Source organism: Cucurbita moschata, unplaced genomic scaffold (genome assembly GCF_002738365.1).
Source record: "Cucurbita moschata cultivar Rifu unplaced genomic scaffold, Cmos_1.0 Cmo_Scf00002, whole genome shotgun sequence".
Classification (NCBI taxonomy): Eukaryota; Viridiplantae; Streptophyta; class Magnoliopsida; order Cucurbitales; family Cucurbitaceae; genus Cucurbita; species Cucurbita moschata.
The window spans coordinates 7,621,177-7,640,366 of NW_019268518.1; the positions used below are offsets into that span (position 1 = coordinate 7,621,177).

The 19,190-nt window shown below is 38.0% G+C and overlaps 4 protein-coding genes, 1 long non-coding RNA gene and 1 other non-coding gene across 10 annotated transcripts; 3 read left to right on the forward strand and 3 right to left on the reverse strand.

Annotated features, from left to right (window-relative positions):
* The first annotated feature begins 140 nt into the window (after positions 1-140).
* Positions 141-2,250, forward strand: LOC111456876 (UPF0301 protein TC_0483-like). The gene is made up of 3 exons (XM_023098930.1): positions 141-600; positions 943-1,091; positions 1,373-2,250. Exons 1-3 carry the CDS (start codon positions 378-380, stop codon positions 2,024-2,026), a joined length of 1,026 nt encoding a protein of 341 aa, XP_022954698.1. The 5' UTR covers positions 141-377; the 3' UTR covers positions 2,027-2,250.
* Positions 2,251-2,670: 420 nt separating this feature from the next.
* Positions 2,671-2,744, reverse strand: TRNAN-GUU. Its single transcript has one exon. It is a non-coding gene; the product is annotated as a tRNA-Asn (tRNA).
* A 309-nt stretch (positions 2,745-3,053) lies between these two features.
* Positions 3,054-3,887, reverse strand: LOC111463781 (ethylene-responsive transcription factor ERF020-like). The gene has a single exon (XM_023107688.1). It carries the CDS (start codon positions 3,824-3,826, stop codon positions 3,368-3,370), a length of 459 nt encoding a protein of 152 aa, XP_022963456.1. The 5' UTR covers positions 3,827-3,887; the 3' UTR covers positions 3,054-3,367.
* Positions 3,888-5,629: 1,742 nt separating this feature from the next.
* On the forward strand, positions 5,630-7,887 carry LOC111460912 (lysine histidine transporter-like 5). Its single transcript, XM_023104279.1, has 7 exons — positions 5,630-5,641; positions 6,036-6,259; positions 6,366-7,158; positions 7,226-7,331; positions 7,406-7,497; positions 7,569-7,637; positions 7,726-7,887. The coding sequence occupies exons 1-7, from the start codon at positions 5,630-5,632 to the stop codon at positions 7,822-7,824; spliced, it is 1,395 nt and encodes a 464-aa protein (XP_022960047.1). The 3' UTR covers positions 7,825-7,887.
* Positions 7,888-8,434: 547 nt separating this feature from the next.
* Positions 8,435-12,305, forward strand: LOC111464343. Of its 5 annotated transcripts, none has more exons than XR_002714021.1 (4): positions 8,435-9,656; positions 9,755-10,312; positions 10,881-10,998; positions 11,983-12,305. It is a non-coding gene; the product is annotated as an uncharacterized LOC111464343 (long non-coding RNA). The 5 variants fall into 5 exon arrangements; XR_002714022.1 differs by having other exon boundaries at positions 10,200-10,312; XR_002714019.1 differs by having other exon boundaries at positions 8,435-8,717; positions 9,559-10,312.
* LOC111464336 (queuine tRNA-ribosyltransferase accessory subunit 2-like) lies at positions 12,172-18,454 on the reverse strand. The gene is made up of 10 exons (XM_023108503.1): positions 18,155-18,454; positions 17,004-17,178; positions 16,716-16,874; positions 14,853-14,946; positions 14,386-14,456; positions 13,761-13,812; positions 13,158-13,206; positions 12,932-13,069; positions 12,681-12,800; positions 12,172-12,596 (listed from the first exon to the last, which is right to left on the reverse strand). The coding sequence occupies exons 1-10, from the start codon at positions 18,352-18,354 to the stop codon at positions 12,440-12,442; spliced, it is 1,215 nt and encodes a 404-aa protein (XP_022964271.1). The 5' UTR covers positions 18,355-18,454; the 3' UTR covers positions 12,172-12,439.
* Between the last annotated feature and the right edge of the window lie 736 nt (positions 18,455-19,190).

The window sequence follows — 19,190 nt, forward strand, 5'->3', positions numbered from 1 at the left end:
CCCTAATATCATCACGTAATTAAATTTTTATTTCCAAATTATAATTTAATATATGTAAGGTCTTTAAATAGATTGGGTTGAATCAATAACACTAACTGAAGCTTCATTTATTATGGCACCCAACAAAAGGCCACATGAGAAATTATTCGGCGACATGATTCCCTTAAACTATGGCATATTCTCTCGGCGCCCTGCTATAATTTTGACCTCAACTTTTGGCTGCTCATTGTTTGCCTTTAATCTTCAACATTATATCGTCTCGCCATAATATTCTATTTCTTTTCCTTTTTCCCACCTGTTATTTTCCTCTGCTCTGGATTGGATCATCATTCCTTCCCACACTCGTGTCTAATTCCCCCAGCAAAATCGTTTCGGATATGGATCTCTGCACTGCAAATCTCAAGAACACCGCCACCTTCTCACTCAAACAACCCATTTCTCCCAGCTTGCCGAAGACTACGAGGAGATTTTCCTCTTCACATCTCTTTGGCGCTCATCTTCTGCGCCTGCTTGAGATCCCACTTTTCAGGCCTTCTGCTTCTCGCTCATTTCTGGTCACACCGGTTGCCAAGAACAATCGCGACAATTCTCCCTCTCCTGGTACTTTTCTTCTTCCAGAATTCTTAATCTCTTCTTCTTTGATTCGGATTCCGAGTTTCTTTTCACATTTCCCTGGCATTACGATATTTGCCCTTTTGCTCTGCTTGGGAATTGGGATGTAATACTGACTGTAGAATTGTATATGTAAGCTTGAAACCTAAAATCAGGGCATTGGATTTTCCCAATAACATTTGTATGATTCTGTATCAGTTTCTTTCTTTTTTCTTTTTTTTTCTTTTTTTTGTTCCTGAATATAAAGTGCTTTTTGGAAACCGTTTTAATATTTGTTATCTGTGCCCACCGTGAGAAATATCATTTTTTGTTTTTCTTTCGTAAGTGCAGGACATGGTGACCATTCGGTACCTGGAGATGACGCTAAATCAAACAACATTTCTGATGCCAACAAAACTAATGAATCTTCTTCCCAAAAATCACATCATATTAATTTGGACTGGAGGGAATTCAGAGCAAACCTATTCGCTCGTGAGCAGGTGATTTATGATGCTTTTACAGAATTTGATCATACTCCTAATAGGAAATGGGTATAATCTGGTAATTATGAGATACCGCGTTTTTAGTTCCCTAGGGTAGAAACCCTCGCATACACGCCTAAAGCTTATCTTTTGTTGCATTAGAAGATTATGATGTTACCTGGTTTCATGAGGTAGGATAGGTGAAGAACATAAATGCAGACAAAACAGGGTGAATGAAAGAAATGTAAACTCCTTGATCATCCAATGCACTATTCTTGTGTGGTGTGAATTATTTGCAGGCAGAGAAGGTGGAAAATGCAAAGGGTGACGCTCACGAGTGTAGGCCTCTGGGCCTGAAGTGGGCACATCCCATTCCTGTGCCTGAGACTGGGTGTGTCCTTGTGGCCACAGAGAAGTTGGAGGGTGTTCGCAGTTTTGAGCGAACAGTCATTCTTCTCCTCAGATGTGGAAACAGACATCCTGAGGAGGGGCCATTTGGGGTTGTGATTAATTCCCCGCTCCACAAAAAGATCAAGCATATGAATCCAACCAATCTTGACTTAGCAACTACATTCTCTGATTGCTCTCTACACTTTGGAGGGCCTGTTGAGGCGAGCATGTTTTTGATGAAAACAGGAGAAAAATTGAAACTCCATGGGTTCGAAGAAGTGATCCCAGGCCTCTGCTTTGGCGCTCGAAACAGCCTTGATGAAGCTGCAGTGCTGGTGAAGAAGGGAATCCTTAAGCCTCAGGACTTCAGATTCTTTGTGGGCTATGCTGGGTGGCAACTGGATCAATTGAGGGAGGAGATTGAATCAGATTACTGGCATGTGGCTGCTTGTAGCTCAAATCTAATTAGTGGCGCCACATCAGAGGGACTCTGGGAGGAGATTTTGCAGTTAATGGGTGGTCACTATTCAGAGTTGAGCAGAAGGCCCAAGCAAGATATGTAGCTACCTATTTATTTCAAGGAACACTCAAAATTCTGAGCTCAAATGCGTAATCGAAGTTAAGCTAAAAGCCATAAAAAGCTGGAAGCCAAATGTACAGAAGTTAGCTCGCTTTTGAAATTTAGAACGCATCATCCCTTTCTAAGCACAGCAACGCTCTTCTATAGCTATTTATAAATGTAATTTATGTAGAGTATACTGCAGTCAATCTGTTCGCATTTGCTTGATTCAATAGCCCAAGAATCTGTCTGCGTCCGATTATAGTTATAATTTTTTTTGTCGATAAAAAAATAATTTTATCTGCTTACTATTTTGTTTGTTTTGAAGAATACTTTATTTATTTTTACAACTACAGTAACCAAATTTGTTTTACACGAGGGTAGTCTCCACTTTCCTGAAATGCATACTTTGTTTATGAGATGTGGCTTCACTTTTTTTTCCTTTAATCCTATTCCATTCAAGTGACCTTAAACTAATAAATATATTAATACTGATTTGTTTTTAATCAGTTTTGTTAGGATTTTGATGATCAAAATCTTAGAGGAAGTGTTAGAATTAAGTGGTTTCATGATGTAGATAGATAATTTATTTCATTTTCTGTACTAAAAACCTGAATATAAAATTAACAAAAACTTGGTGATTAAAAACGCTAGAAGGAGGGCTTGAACCTCCGACCTTGTGGTTAACAGCCACACGCTCTAACCAACTGAGCTATTCCAGCTTTTGTTACATACGAAATAAATAGTTTAATTAATGTAAATAATTTAATGGTCCACGACCATGGTGAGTCGACCCACGTTTCAGAAAGAAACAAAAACAAAAACCTTGCCTCGTCACTGTTATTAATGCAGCTCCAAGTTTGAAGTTTGAATTTTGTTCGTATTCACACCGAAATTCTTGGCTTTGACGACACCATTGTTTCTGTATGGCACCGTCCATTTTCCCATCCACTCACTTTCATTTTTCCATCATTTTTATCAAATTTTAATACACAGCTCGCGTAATAATATTAGAAAGGGAGAGCTTTGAATTTTAAATATATATGATATTTAATTTTTATTAATTTCAAGAGAATCCTTTTCTGCGTACTAAATTCAGTATCTTTGTTTCTAGCTTTTATAGCACAACCATTCATGTTCTTATTTCTTAGGGTACGACCACAATTTCCGATATTTTAATTTAATTTATATATTTAATACAATTTAATCTCTCGAGTCCACTTTAAATCATGGAAAGGTGGAGATCCTGCCCGGCCCCGACGGAAGTCTTAATGAAAAATTGATCACTATTCGATAAAACTATCATAAGATCCCCGCCGTTAATCACCAATGATCAAATTGACGCTCACAGATAATCTTCGATGGAAATATCTCGATCTCGATCTTGATCATTCATCGCAGTATAGCTCTCGTATCCTGATCCGTGAAATGCCCCTGTCCCACCGCTGCTGCCCCGATCAGGCGAGCTGTTGCATATATACTGCGCATCGACGGCCATGGCAGCGTCGGAGGCTGCCTTCTGAATGGAGCCAGGCGACATGTCGTCTCGGATAAGGAGGTGGTTGGTCAAGGGCAGAACCATGGGCGGGAAGTTGAGGTGGTCGAGGTTTGAGGGTCTTCTCAGGCAATAATATGCGACGTCGTGAGCCACGGCGGCAGCCTCCGGCGACGAGTAAGAACCAAGCCACATGCGCTCTTGTGTGCCCGGAACTCGAATCTCTGACACCCACTTCCCCCACTTACGCCGTCGTACGCCCTTGTATTTCTTTGTCTCGGGAGGACCAGTGTTGGAATTAGAAGCCATGATAAGATGAATTGAGTTGACAATGGATGGATATACTTGTGGAGTGGAAGCTGGAGGTAAAGGAGGAGGGAAGTGATGGGAAAGAGGAAGAAAGTTTTTGGTTTTTATAGGTTGAAATCGAAGAGGAAAGTCAATTGCTAAATTTGGTGAATTGAATATACTAGTATTGCAGCATATCCAATAGGATTGCTATTGGTCAAAATTTTCAAAGTCAAAGTCAAAAGTATATATATGTACAGAGATTGAATAAAATAATAAAAATTAATATTAGAAATTAGAATGGGCTGGGATGGGAAGGAAAAATGTGTCTCCCGCCTCCCTCCGCTCCGCCAACAATAAACGTGTTGAACCATTTAATTTGATGCAAACTCCACGTCATCCCTTCCGTCCAATCACCGCCATCATCTGCTTCCCCCTGCCTCCCATTTAATTTTGTACTGTGAAAGATATTATGAACACAAATGAGTTGGAATTAAAAGTGGTTTATTACTGTGGAACACAAATGAGTTGGAATTAAAAGTGGTTTATTACTGTGGGCCTCAAGCTGCAGGTCTCCAGACCGAGTCACCAATTAAATAATAAATACACTGATTATTATTATTTTATTATAAAAATATATAAAGAATTGGTCAAAAATACATTGAGAGTGCACGTGATTAAAAGATAATAATAGAAAGATTTATTAATGCACGTGTCTCTTTTCTTTTCTTTTCTTTTTTTTCTCCAAACTGAGAACCAAATTCCGGAAGGTAGTGCAAGCCTAATGTAAAAGCACAAAGCCCCCAACTCCCAAGTGGTTACCAAAAAAGTAGGTAGATTCAAATATTTCTATACGCATCTTTATTTATCTAATTTATATCATCAGCTGAGAGGGACGGGTTTTCCTAATTTGGTTTGACTGGAACAACAATTTGATGTGTGAAAATTGGAATTTTTGTGTCACCATATGCTTCTTTTTCTACATTAATTAATGCTCCCAGCCCTTCCTACCTACGTCATAATTTAGATACTCTTATATTTATTTTTATTTCCCTTTGTTAATTGAAGATATCAAACTAAAATCACTCCATAAGCTATGGGAAACATTTTTTATTCTCTCTCTATGATCTTCCTTGCTTGTCCGCCTGATGTCTTCCAACCCGCAGCTCAGGTTTGTTGCTGCACCTAACTCATCTCGCAGTGACACTCGGACCTCTGCTCCTCCACAAAATCAATGATTGTCTGCTTTGTTTGTATATGTCCTGGTTCTCGAGCGTCATTCATTTTGTCAGTCTTTGATTCATATTGATTTCATTGGCGCTCATTGTGTCATCATCGTCACTATTAATCACGACTGTTATTGATGACCGAGTTGTCTCGTTGCCGTACGCCACACGAGCAACCGTAAAAAATGTCATATTTAGCCCAAATATGCTTCACTAATTTTTATTAATAACAGAAATTATGAAAAAGATAAAATAATAGAAACTTAACATAACTTGACATACTTTCCAATCATCAAATATCACAAAACAACATTTTTATTAATATACATATGTATATATATAAAAGCAACATAAAATAACACAACCTACTGAGCTAACAAACAATTTAGTACCTTATGCTAAATCTACTTACATCACTAATAAAACAATTAAATGATTTAGTGTCAACTTAAAGTAGCTTATGCATCTTACGTATTTTATTTAACGTTCCATCTGTATATCATACTAAGAAAAACATATGTCATGAAGAAAAGAAAAGAAGAGAAAAAGAATAGAAAAGGAAGCAGAAAAACGTGGGAAACATGACGAAATAGAATACATGGACAAGAAGGTTTGAAGAACCAAAAAAAGAAAAGAGACAATTATCCATATCTGAGTTCCCAAAGGCTTCGCGTTAGGATCTGAAACATGAGATGAAACATACAGATTTAAGGTTGTGGAAAACGAGGAATGGTTCAAAAAAAAAAAAAAAAAACCAACAACAACAACAACAACGCGATTCTAGGATCTCCGAATCAACGCTTTATCCACTCTCAAACCTGTCTCCCACCGCACACAAACACTAGCAGATATATATATACATACACCCCCATCCCATACTCTTCCATCTCAATTCAAACACTACAGCCCTTTCCTCCTTCACCTTCCAAATGGTACCTCTCACCCTCTATCTCGCTTTCCCTTTCATTGTTTATATATTTTCAATGTGCCTTATTGTATCGCAGGATCCAGAGAACAATATCCAAAGCCATGAAGAAATTCATCCCGATCAGGCCACCCATTCCACGACGCCACCCGAAGAAGACAAGCCCCATGCCCAACTTAACAACTGGCTGCCCATCACCGCCTCCAGGAAAGCCAAGTGGTGGTACTCCGCTTTTCACAATGTCACCGCCATGGTGGGCGCGGGGGTGCTCGGCCTGCCCTTTGCCGTGTCTCAGCTTGGATGGTTTGTTGTTTTATGCATTTGTAGATAGATAGGTAGTTGAGATGACATGATTGGATTTTAATTTAAGTTGTTGATATGATATATATATATTGCATATTGCATATAGGGCCCCTGGAGTGACGGCGATTGTGCTGTCTTGGATTATCACGTTCTACTCGCTGTGGCAGCTGGTGCAGTTGCACGAGGTGGCTCCCGGGCGGCGGTTTGACCGATACCCGGAGCTCGGGATGTACGCGTTCGGACCCAAGCTTGGGTACTGGACCATAATGCCCCTCCAACTCACTGTTCAGGTAGCTTCCAGCATTGTGTACGCTGTGACCGGGGGCAAGTCCCTGAAAAAGTCGTGCGAGCTTGTGTTTCCGGACACGTTCGATGAAATCCGAGAGACGTACTTCATCTTGTTCTTCACGGTGCTTCAACTGGTGATGTCCCAAAGCCCGAATTTCAACTCCCTGAAAGGAGTGTCTCTACTTGCTGCAATCATGTCCTTCGCCTACTCCATGGTGGCTTGCGTTGCATCCTTCATCAAAGGAAACGAGGACCACCACTCCCTCCAAGTCACGTACGGGGTTCGATCCCACACCGCCCCCGGCCAGGCCTTCGATGCTTTGAACGGAATTGGGACCATCGCGTTCGCATTTGCGGGGCACAGCGTGGTTTTGGAAATACAAGCCACCATTCCGTCTACGGAAGAGAAGCCGTCGAAGGTGCCGATGTGGCGTGGGGTTACGGTGGCTTACGTGATTGTTGCCATCTGCTACATCTCGGTTTCCATATCCGGATATTGGGCGTTTGGGATCGCTGTGGACGACGACGTTCTTGTTTCCCTGGAGAACCCCAAGTGGCTGATAGCTGCTGCCAACTTCATGGTTTTTCTGCACGTCATTGGAAGCTACCAGGTTAGTGTGTTATTTAATTTAATTTTTCTTTTTAATTTCTAAAATAACATTGTGTTACTCCTCCTAGGTATTCGCAATGCCCGTGTTCGACACCATAGAATCGGCTTTAGTAGGAAGCTACCGGTTCAAGCCAAGTCGAGCACTGCGACTCATTGCCCGCAGCAGTTACGTTGGTAAGTACATTCTAACTGAAATGGAATCAATTTTTGTTTAAAAATAATTAATCGGAGTGTATGGGCTTCCACAGCATTAGTAGGATTTGTGGGGATGTGCATTCCATTTTTTGGAGGACTACTGGGATTCTTCGGGGGATTAGTGTTTGCTGCCACCTCATATTTTGTAAGGTTTTAATTATTTTTATTATTTTTATTTTTAAATAAATAAATAATGATTTATTTGAATCATGGCAGGTGCCTTGCATCATGTGGTTGATAATTAAACGACCCAAGCCATGGAGCTTCCACTGGATTGCATCTTGGGTACGTAATAAAATTTGTGGGGAAGCTATTTTATTTTATTTCGTTTCATTTTACTTTATTTACGAATTTGGGGGTTTTGGATCTGCAGACGGCGACGATCATTGGAGTGTCGATTGCAGTTTTGACGCCCATTGGGGGACTTCGCCAGATTATTCTTTCATTCAAGTCCTACAAGATTTTCTCTTAACCTTTTCGCCTTTTCGTTTGTAGATACTTTAATTTCTTTCCATTTTTTTTTTCTGGGAGGGAAATTGCTTAGCTGTCTTGCCTCTTTTCCTTTTTTTCATTCTTTTGTTCACTTGGACATCCTCTTGTCTTCTAGGATTCAATTTACAATTTTTTTTTATTTCTTTTCATTTCAATCCTTAAAATTATTTATTTCAATATTTTAGTGACACACAAACAATTCAATCACAAGTAGAGTATCTGGGTCAATTATTTACATTCAACTCTAGTAATAGGATCAATCCATAAATAATTAATCATAATGGTTAACATAAATTAATAATATTTATAATAAATTGATTAAAATATATTATTCCCTAATGAATTAATATTTCCATATTTTTTTCATCGTGGAGGTTTATGCTTGTTTCTTTGAAAGTAACTCCAAAATATGTAGATCCGTGACTCTTTCTCACTTAAAATACTTTTTTAATCGATACTTTAAATTTTAAATTTATTTTTCGTTAAATTTTAGAAATATCGCCAATTATTATTATTTAACAAAAAATAAATAAAGAGACGAAGTCAATTCTCGCACTATTAATTCATATAAAAGAATACGGCAGTTCCAAGCCAATTAACCTACCTCACATTATTCCTCTCTCCACTGCTCTACGATCGACGTGCCGAACGGAGCTTCAACCAAGCAATGGCATCCGGCCTCCTGAATCGGAATCTCTTTCCGATTTCTGCAACATTGGTGAGAATTTCTACATGAACTCTGTTCGCTCAGAACCTGAAACTGAAGAGCTCGAGCTCAGCATTCGCGTGAAAATAATGCAGTTTTCGAGCAATGGAACCAACCTTTCTACAAGTTTTCTATCTTATCTCTGCCTTTTGCTCAAGCTTTTCGCTGTGAGTAAGTATATATAAATTTGCGCGTTTACATGATTTTGAATTAGCACTTCTGATGAAGTTGCCTTGATTACTTGATATTGATATCCACCAAAAGACTCCGAGAACTGTCGCGAGTTACTCGTATTCTTCATTTTACATCCTCATGATATTAATCTTCATTTTCATATGTATTTTTTAAAAGTTTTAGGGAGGTGATCCGCTCTTTATTTCATTCTAACCAGCTCTCCGGATTGTTTCTTTTTTTCCAGCTCAATATGTGTCTTTATTTTTGTGTTTCATCTGGTATTTTTACTTGATATCCTCCTTTAACTAGTTTGTTCTACAATATGCAATTCCGGTGTGGAACATATTTTAAACAGATACAGTTGCAAAGATTATATGTCATATCAATGCAATTAAATGGAACCAACAGTTGTGCGCGGTAGACCTAGAACTACTTTGTTAATGTTAATTACATAATCGCGCAGAGATGACAGACTGATAGACACATAGGATTAATAAGATTTAGCCTATCTACTTTGCTATATTCTTTTATCCTGCTTACATAATTTTCTGTCGTGGAAATCAAGTTTTTGCCAATGCTTACATTCTAGCATCTCTAAAACTATGATTGAAAGACTTGCCTTGACAATCAAATGTAATAGAATCAAACAATTGTCCCGAGAGATTAGTCAAGGTCCACCACAAGTTGGCCGGACACTCATGGATATTAAAAAATAATAATAATAATAAAAAAAAAAGTTAGGGTAAAATAAGTATTTATCTGGTTCTGGTCAGGAAATTGCTCATATCAGTAACCTCTTATCCTTATATGATGTCTCTCATCTTGTTGCTAAAGAGAAGGTAGCCACATTTTCCTTCTCTTCATTGGCAAGACTTCTATGGGGCTCAAGAACAGTGTCGGTTAGTTCTCTCAGCAGGAGGAATATTAATTTGGTAACGTGTCTTTCTGATTATGCAGTTATCATATGTCGGAGGCCAAAACAACACTATCTTCTTATAGCTTGGGGTTTAACCTTTATTGAATTACATAGGTTATATTGGAACAAAATATATGTTACGCATGGAGGAGTTAAATTTCTATGGAGTTTACTAGGAAGATATGAAGAGTCAAAGTGGCTTATTGAGTTGGTTACAAAAAGGAATGCAGTTTCGCGATGAATTTGGTCGAGCTATTTTTTGTTGCACCAATATCCTATATATAAATCTATTTAAAGCTTGAGCTGTTGACTTTATGGCCACCTCTCCTCCATTTTACTCTGTAAAATCATCCTGGTACCTAAAAATAATTTATTTCATGCAAATGGATGCAGTTTTATTTGGAACGCATTTTCTTTGAAGATTGGTTTGATATTTAGCTTTTATTTGTCTTAAATGAATGGAAAAGATACATAAAAAAACTGGTTTTTTGTTGCATCCTGAAGCTCTACGACGCAATTATTTCTGTAACAAGTTTCCAATTTCCACTTGTTGAAACAGAGTTGTCCGCCATCGTGGATATAGTGTGCAGTGTGAATATCCATTCATAGGGAACTGCCTCAACAGACCCACCACCCAGAAAGTTGCAACTTTTCTCATACGAGAACAACCTGGTATGCTGATGGGCTATCCTCCCTATATTACATATACCTGTACCCTGTTTATCTCACCTTTTCAGTTTCATCTATAACATCACTAGATTACCTTCGCCATGATTCGTTATAGTAATGTTTAAAAGTAGGTAGCGGAGAGAACCCGTGTTATTAGCACAGCCAAGTTAACTCTGTTTTATTGTTCTTTTCCGTCAGCTTCATAAATCCGGTGGTCCGTTTTTCGTAGTTAGGGTCTATTAGGTTGGAATTTTGAAACTGGATAATAGTTGGTTGGGTAAGCACTGTGTTAATACTGCTTAAAATGCTTCAATGAAGTTCGTTTCTTATATTAGGAAAAAAAAAAAAAAAAAAACCACTTGAATATGCTGAGTATCCAGATAAGTAGCATGAATATTTTACACTCTCACACCGTAGGATTGAATCAGATCTTATTTGTTTATTTTAATTTCCCAACATTGTTACTCTCTCTGCTTATATTTTGGTTGAAGAATGTAAATGGATGAATGAATGCTCAACGCTAATATATTGTAGTGTTTTGTTATAATACAAATATGGATAAACTTTCCAGTATACTCGAAGTGTGCGCGAGGCATTGTGAGAGCTGGACCTTCCTTGCATCTTTCATAAACGTGGGAGAAGGATCATAACGGACAAAGTTAGTTCTCAACATCTCCGGATCGAAAGAGGTTTGCTATTTGATTTCCGTCTGAATATCTCCATGCTCTTGAGGTTATGTATTTCCCTCATTGTCACGGTGGATTTTATAACGCAACTCTTAAGACATTTTTTTGACATGGAAACACGTAGATATCAAATCTTAAATACGTAATCACCATAGTTTGAACAACACGTAGATATCAAATTATAAATTTAGTTTTACTAAAAACTTATAATTTGACCTAAATTTAATTCTATCAAACTTCAACTTTTCTTTTTTACTTTAGTTTGTTGTAGTTAGTTTGAAAATTTGTAAAAGGTTCAACAAATAAAAATCAATATTAATGGGAGAGTAAATGAAATTACAGGAGTTTGAGCACGAGTCGAGCGTCACATGCCAACTAACATCTACTTTAGTTCGTTTCTAAACCACATCGTACGAGGAGAGATTCCTTTGTGATACCATGTGTAACACCTTAGGTCCAAGAATCCTACAAGAAATTGAATTCGATATTGAGTACCTTGTAACCTTAACACCCCCTTACACTTAATGCGATCTGATCATACTAACCTACTCATCTTGAGATGATACGAGAATGAAGATTGTTCGTGCAAACTAATACAAGAGTCCTTTCCGTATTTTTTCCCCCTTTCCCCCTCAATTCATGTGCTTTTTAGGAAATGAATATCTCATTGCTCTTGAGGTTATGTTATTTCTCTCATTGCCTTAGGTGAGTTTTTATACGTATATATCAAGTCTCAAATAGGTAATCACTATAGTTTGAACTCATTCCCTGCCTATCAACTTATTAAACTTTATGAATTGATTAACTTTTTAGTTCTAAAATTTGTTTGAGTTGATCCATCCAAATCAAAATGCCTCAAGACTGTCAAACTATGCTCTAGTTGGTTTTACGTTATATGATGTCTGTCATATTTACTTCAGTCGGCTATATATATTGCATGTTTACTGTTACCTCCATTGTTTTAAATATCTAAACCCGAAATATCAGGTACCTTATTTTGTCGATCCCAGTACTGGTATTGAAACTGGCATCTACAAGCAGATTTTGTCTCATATTCTAGACATGTTCTGCAGCCACCCTGCAATTTTGGCGTCTGATACCATTACATGCCTTACCTGTGAAGCAATACAAGTCTTTGCCAAACAAGCTTTTATAGTCGCAAATATATTTTTGTACAAGAAGAAAGCAAGGGTATTGATTGCATTCTTAAATATTATGTCCTAAATCCCTATTGATGAGTAAGTTGAATGTAATATTAGATTTACAGGATCAACAGAAGAACTTGAATGCTAGATAGACCATATCTTCAATTAGATCCTACAAACGAGGGAATTGTGAGGATGAAAATTTAGAGTGACCAGTTGTACTTGCCCCTAATAAATAGTATGATCAGTTGATAAAATTGTTCGGTAAAACAAAACATTGTTGGCAATATTCAAATTACTTATTTGATGAGCTCGTCATGAGTGATTGCTGCGGCTGGCAGGGCTAGATGATTGCGCCTACCCTCAACGAATTTCTGATGATATTGCTGAAATTTGCCTGCCTTGATTGCTTCTCTGATTGATCGAAAGAATCCTAAATAATGATGAGTATTATGTCTGCAATAGGATGAGAACCATTACTGTGAGAATGCATTTAGAGACAGACGACTAAATATTTTCTAAGTAGTCAAATGTTCATACATCTCCAGCAGTATCTGAGCCAGCATTTCGTGGACATTTAGCAAATGATTTATATAAGCCTTGGTATGATTCAGGCAAGCGTAGCAGTTACACCCCTCGAGAATTGGTGATGTATCTTTCCTGAACGAAACAAATAACCCATTTTTAGCAAATATAACAATGCAAATTAGGATCTACGATTAGATAATAAGGAATTAAATATTGCCAAATCAATACCAAGCATGAATAGACTGAAGTATTGTCAAACTTACCGATAAAGTGTTGCTCTTAAGTTGATTTTTGTCCGATCACTTGCATCGTCGTTCAGGTGCGTGTCAGGCCGTTTCTCCGCAATTCCATTCAGTGGGAAGGTGAGAGCAAAGCCTCCAAGGGTCAAGTGATATATGTACCTGCAACACAGTAACTAAACTATTTATAGAGCTCATTCAGCAATGACAATCACAGAAAGATAAACCATATTCAAAATGGATAGCATACGCAGAGTCAAAGAGATCGACTCCAGCAGCGATACCCTGCAAGATCTCCTCTGCAACATCAAAGAAAACATATATCCAAACAAATTATTGTTTGAAGCGAGAACCAATGTAAAATAGAAAACTTGGTGGATTAATCATAGGATGGGTCAACCAAGATGAACGATTAAACCTCTAATTGGTTAGATGCCATCCAACATTTTATCAGGGGTAGCTAACTAATTGAGTTGTATAGTCTATGGTTATGATATTGAGCTCACATTTGATGCCTATTTCATTGATTCAAGTGAAGAATTCACTAATTTATAAACTACAGAAGCTCAAAGTACAGATTTGGAACTTTGAGGTTACGTTATGTGTGTGTATATAGACTATAGTAATATTTAATAAAACTAATTTGATTGACAAGCGACAATGACAAAATGCACTACGTGGTCATCATAAAGAGTGACAAAAATGATTGAACCAAAATTCTTAGTCACAAGCTACAAAAAATATTAAAAATATCTATTTTCAGCTTCCATAGGCTGGACACAGAAATCCAATCAAAAGTCGAAACAGGATGTATACGTCAAGCAACTCAACCTAGAAGATTGAAAAACTATACCTGGAAGTCCGAGCCCACATATCATGCGTGGCAATTCCTCTGGTAAGACATCCTGTCCAAACAATGAAACAAATTACCAGAAGCACGCTTCTTTTTCAAAAAAGATAAATTCTGATATGGTTTATGATGCTTTTGCTTCACAACTCATGGGAGAAAATGTAGAATAAAAAATGGACATCACAGAAACAGAGCATTGAATTGAGGTACTTGGAAGGCAGATGATAAAGATAATACACACACACACACACATATATATATACAGACATACACACATGGAGAGTGCAGGAAATGACGGGGAGAAAGAGACAGAAAAGGGATATGGAAGTAAAGGGAATCGATCACAGCGCAGTTACCTTTTTTATTTTGTTAGGGGAAAAAATTCATCAAGGGTTGAAAGTAATGATAAAAGGAAAAAAAACTTCAAAAAACAAGAGCAAGGTCCAAAGAATTGTTAAACAAAGAAAGGTATACACAAACAAATCCAACTTGCTACCTATTAAGATTCAAAGTTCAACTCATTAACTAGTAGGGTTCGCATGCAAACCATCCACACCCCAGTTGGTGCAAGAAATGGACCGGGACGCCTAAAAGACTAACCTAACAATTTTATAAGCCAAATTATTACCGTAACAGCATCAAGTAGGGCAGGACGCTCATCTATGCTCTCTCCAAGCCCAAAACCTCCAATCCAATAACCTACCAAATTTTTTTTGATGAAACTGAGAAATTAGAACAAGAAATTGGAAGCAAAGATAGAAATGATAGATTTAACTGAACAAACTAGAGTTGAGAAACATTTATGTGGGAAGCCAGGGACAATAATCATCCCTTACATACGAGAGAGGGTCAGGGGTGTTATGACGAGAATCAGAGGAACGAAAACATTGGCATTCTGTTCAAAATTTTATTTGTATGCTAATGATTTAAAAACATGTTGTGTTTAAAGACATGATACAAACTGGCTGTTCAGAGCTCTGATAGCCTAAACAAATTTTTGGAGATGCTAAAAATTGATATTGCTCAAAATTAGTTCTCAAGCTACGAATCTTGACACTATTTCACCTTTATATATCAAAGAAAAAGTTATTGAACCTGATACATTACGCTTAACCACCTCTAAAGCACATCTTTGGCGTTCTTCCATATCATTGCCTCCAACAATAGCTCCAAAAATAGCCCCACCTGTCTTCATTATAATAATAAATTGATTGTTCCAAATCACTCGTGACATTATTAGGCAAAGAAAAATGTAAAAAGCACCAAATCTAGACAAAAAAACTAAATACTATCACTTGATCATGACAGGGTTTTCATATTGCTTTTTCTTCGATGAGTCCTAAACAAAACAGTCATATAACATAAGATGCACTGTAACAATCCAGGCCCACCGCTAGCAGATATTGTCCTCTTTGAGCTTTCCCTTTCGGGCTTCCCCTCAAGGCTTTGAAACGCGTTTGCTAAGGGAAGGTTTCCACATCCTTATAAATGGTGATTTGTTCTCCTCCCCAACCAATGTGGGACATCACAATCCACCCCCCTTCGGGGTCCAGCGTCCTCGCTGACACTCGTTCCTTTATCCAATCGATATGGGACCGCTCCCAAATCCACCCCCTTTGGGGCCCAGCGTCCTTACTGGCACACCGCCTCATGTCTACCCCCCTTCGGTGAACAGCGAGAAGGCCGGCACATCATCCGGTGACTGGCTCTGATACCATTTGTAACAACCCAGGCCCACCGCTAGCAGATATTGTCCTCTTTGGGCTTTCCCTTTCGGGCTTCCCCTCAAGGCTTTGAAACGCGTCTGCTAAGGGAAGGTTTCCACACTCTTATAAATGGTGATTTGTTCTCCTCCCCAACCAATGTGGACATCACATGCACTCTAGAAATTGTAAGAATCAACATTTACTTATTTTACTGAATGTATATGGCCCAACGCTCTTGTTTTTGAGGGAATTCTGAAAGCCATAAGAATGATACTCTGGAAGCACTGAAAAGTCATCAGCCATAACATCCGGAGCATTTTACCTCTGAGGAACCATTTGGCACAGAATACTTAAGAAACTTGTTTTGGGCACAAAAACTAAGAGGTAGAAACTCTTGTTTTTAGTTAGAAATAAAAACTTCATTCCCAACATAGAAGGAGAATGAAACCAAAAGGTATGGGAGGTAGAATCCTTGTTCCTCAAAACAAACGCATAACAACACTCATCTAGGAGGATCTAAAAGTTACTAAAGTTACAACAAAATGAACGGAGGCTGCTCTAATTATAAGCCAGAGGAATAGGGAAAATGTTGGTTTCATTTGTGTATTTGTTAACAACCTCTTTCGAAATACTATTAGGAAACCACATTCCAGTCAATTTTTTTAAGATGCTCCTTGTCTCAAAGCTTCACCCGTACTATCTAGCCAAGACACTATGCACCCTAACCCTTTTACAGTTGGGAATCTACTCCTAGAAAATGTGAATAAAATCTTACCAATCAATCACTCCAATATTCCGATTCGGAATATATTCGACAATCACCAACCATGAGCAGGTTTTCGATGAATTACTAAAATATTTTCATGATATCCTCATTTTATTTGTAGAATTATGCCATCATTATCTAATTAAAAGAGACCAGAATTCTTATTCCCTCCTTTCGCCAGCTTGCTTTGGAAATTATGGTCCACATTTTAAGCTGCTTCATTTTCCTCTATCTAATTACTGCGTGCTATAAATTTCCATATAGAATTGCACAACCAGATGGTCCCCACAGACATAACGTGGAGGCAGTTTTTAGTCGTCAGTAAAATTTCTTGTCTACTGCTTTTCTCAGCTTCTTTTCTCTTCGTGGACCTATTCACAAGTTGAAGTCTAAAAACACACAAACATACTTGACCTACATTTCTCAACATTCGACATCTAGCAGAGTTCAACTAATACCATAAAAGGGGCATTGTAGCATTCTTACTGAGTTCAATTTGATGCATTCATCGAGCCATCTCACAGTTCGATCCACTGATGTTTTATTCCTTTTATCTGAAACCCACGATGGCACTTCATCAGCCAAGGAGGCCCAAATGTCTGGTCTCATGGACGAAATCAATTCAACATACTCAACAGGTCTTATCTACAATTACAATGCAAACTCATAAACTTCTTTTCCCAACGAAATAGTAATGGAAGGGCTAGCAGAAGTTGATACAAAACAACAACCACAAACATAGAAACTTATTTTCCAAACCAGAAATCTCATTACCAAACGACGACCACAAGTAGTCTCAAAAGATGCTCCAAATTTATTGGAAGCATTACATTCTGGAAGGCACTGAACAGAATCCCTTGCTACTGCTGCAAATACATATTCATGTAACCCAAGTAAATGCTGTAGCCCTCCAATACTTGATATCGCTTTCAATGAAGGACCTTCCAAGCTAAGAATTTAAGGATTAAAAAGTCAATGTGGCTGACAAGAAACCAAAAACCAAATAAACACGACTATCTTCATGTGATAATTGAAACATTTTATTTCTTTTCTGCCGGACTTATTTCTTGATTACACCGTGAAGGAAAGCCGATTAATTAATAAAAGATGGAATCATGAAAATAAAACCAGAGTCAAGACAGCTGTAACAGGAGTATAAAGTGTCTGAACAAAAACCGCCAACAACATCAAGAAACAACGTACAGAATCAATTAATGTACCACTTACCAGTACAAAAGTAGAACTCACTTTATAATTCTGAAGAGAACCAAATTTTCATTACAGCGTGTCATGTACGAGTTAAAAATTTATCTAGTATGGAAATTGAATCAAGGACAAAAGACAGATAAAAGTAATGGATTCCATAAATTACTTGACAGTTGTTTCATGGATACAAATGATTACAGAAAAACCACCGATAAACTATCTCGGAAGAGCCCAAGGCATAAGTCGCGGCAACGTAAAGTAGTCGTTGCTTCCCAAACTCAGACATAGTAATCATTTCAATTTCCATAAACACACAGCCTGCGTCCAGCATACTTTCCTACACATAGTACTATCAGCTGCAATCATCATGACACATTCCTCTTGGTTTTAGTAATCTAGAACATTTCAAAAAGCATCATACGATTATCACTTAGTACGAACTTCTGATCTCATGCTTTATCCAGTCGTATTCACATGACTGTAGAATAGTTTCCAGGTCACGAGACGTACTCAAAACAGACAATCCTACGACGTGAGAGAACGAATAAATAAAAAGAAAATCAATGCAACAAAGTAGAGCAGTCTCTCCGGCTGAGGCGCTCCAATTGAAAAGCACAATGAACGCGAATAAGCAGATTCATCACAACATCGACACAAAGTGAATTAAAAGAGAACGACGGAATGGAGATGAAAGAGTAGGAATAGTGTAGAATACTTACAAGTGAAGAGGACTGAACTGGAGGAGGTGAGAATCAGGGGAAGGGAGAGACGGAAGAAGATCAGGAGAGATGAAATTAGGCAGTCCTTTACAAGTAGAGAGAAGTAAAGCAGGAGTATCAATGGCGGTAGGGCAGTTTCCGAGCTGTATACATCCGGTGCGCGCCTTGCAGTTGCTCCACGCCTTCACCGCGAATTTCATTCTGCCTCAAAACAGACACAGATGTGTGGCGCTAAAATCTGTTTGAAATAGTGGAGGGCTCTTAAATATGGACGCCACTCCAACCCTAGTCGCCTCCCCATTCTCCAACCCTTTTTAGAAAATCCCTTTTATTTGGTTGTTTTCTCAAATTTATGGAATAGAAAACTATCTAAATTAATATTATTTTTCTGAACTTAAAAACTATTTAAATTAGTGCTGTTAGGTTTTTTTACGTAAATTATTCCATAAAAATTTGATAAATACATGTTCTTTTATCTATGTATTTGTGATATTCACCCTTGCATTGATTTACAGAAACAAAATTATTGAGTTTTTTTCTTTTTTTTAAAAAAAGGTCCACCAACTGTTGGTGAATTTTTGTACCAAACCAACTACCTTGTCGACATCACAAACAGTAGTGGCAATCTTATTAGCTTCAACTCTACTTCTGTGAGTCTTGCATTCCAATTTTGTGGTGTCATAAATGTCTCAGATCTGCGCTGTCCTTTTTTTTTTCATTAGAATTTGAAACACTGAAATCTGAATGTTGTGGGATGGGAACCAATTTCTTTGCTTTCCGTCAAATCTCGCGAGATGAATAGCCCATCGCCCATTCTGCAAGAAACCCATCTATTATTCAATTTATTTGACACATCCTCCACAAAATCCGTTGTCATCTTCCTCTCACTCCAACATGCACAAAAGCCCCGCCTTCTCTCCCAACCACTTTCATCCATTAACGCAACTACCACCATAACCCCTCAACAAGCCCTCGAGGAGATCTCTGTGTCAGACAAAAAGCTGGGAACAAAGTCGCCCTGCAACTTCTTGGTCTA

Coding starts and splice junctions, on each gene's coding strand:
- LOC111456876 (XM_023098930.1), top strand. CDS start 378: ATGGATCTCTGCACTGCAAATCTCAAGAACACCGCCACCTTCTCACTC. Junction 601..942: donor CGACAATTCTCCCTCTCCTG/GTACTTTTCTTC, acceptor TCGTAAGTGCAG/GACATGGTGACCATTCGGTA. Junction 1,092..1,372: donor ACCTATTCGCTCGTGAGCAG/GTGATTTATGAT, acceptor AATTATTTGCAG/GCAGAGAAGGTGGAAAATGC.
- LOC111460912 (XM_023104279.1), top strand. Junction 6,260..6,365: donor GCCGTGTCTCAGCTTGGATG/GTTTGTTGTTTT, acceptor TATTGCATATAG/GGCCCCTGGAGTGACGGCGA. Junction 7,498..7,568: donor TTGCTGCCACCTCATATTTT/GTAAGGTTTTAA, acceptor GAATCATGGCAG/GTGCCTTGCATCATGTGGTT.
- LOC111464336 (XM_023108503.1), bottom strand. CDS start 18,354: ATGAAATTCGCGGTGAAGGCGTGGAGCAACTGCAAGGCGCGCACCGGA. Junction 13,070..13,157: donor GTCGATCTCTTTGACTCTGC/GTATGCTATCCA, acceptor ACTGTGTTGCAG/GTACATATATCACTTGACCC. Junction 12,597..12,680: donor GCTCAGATACTGCTGGAGAT/GTATGAACATTT, acceptor ATCCTATTGCAG/ACATAATACTCATCATTATT.
- LOC111463781 (XM_023107688.1), bottom strand. CDS start 3,826: ATGGCTTCTAATTCCAACACTGGTCCTCCCGAGACAAAGAAATACAAG.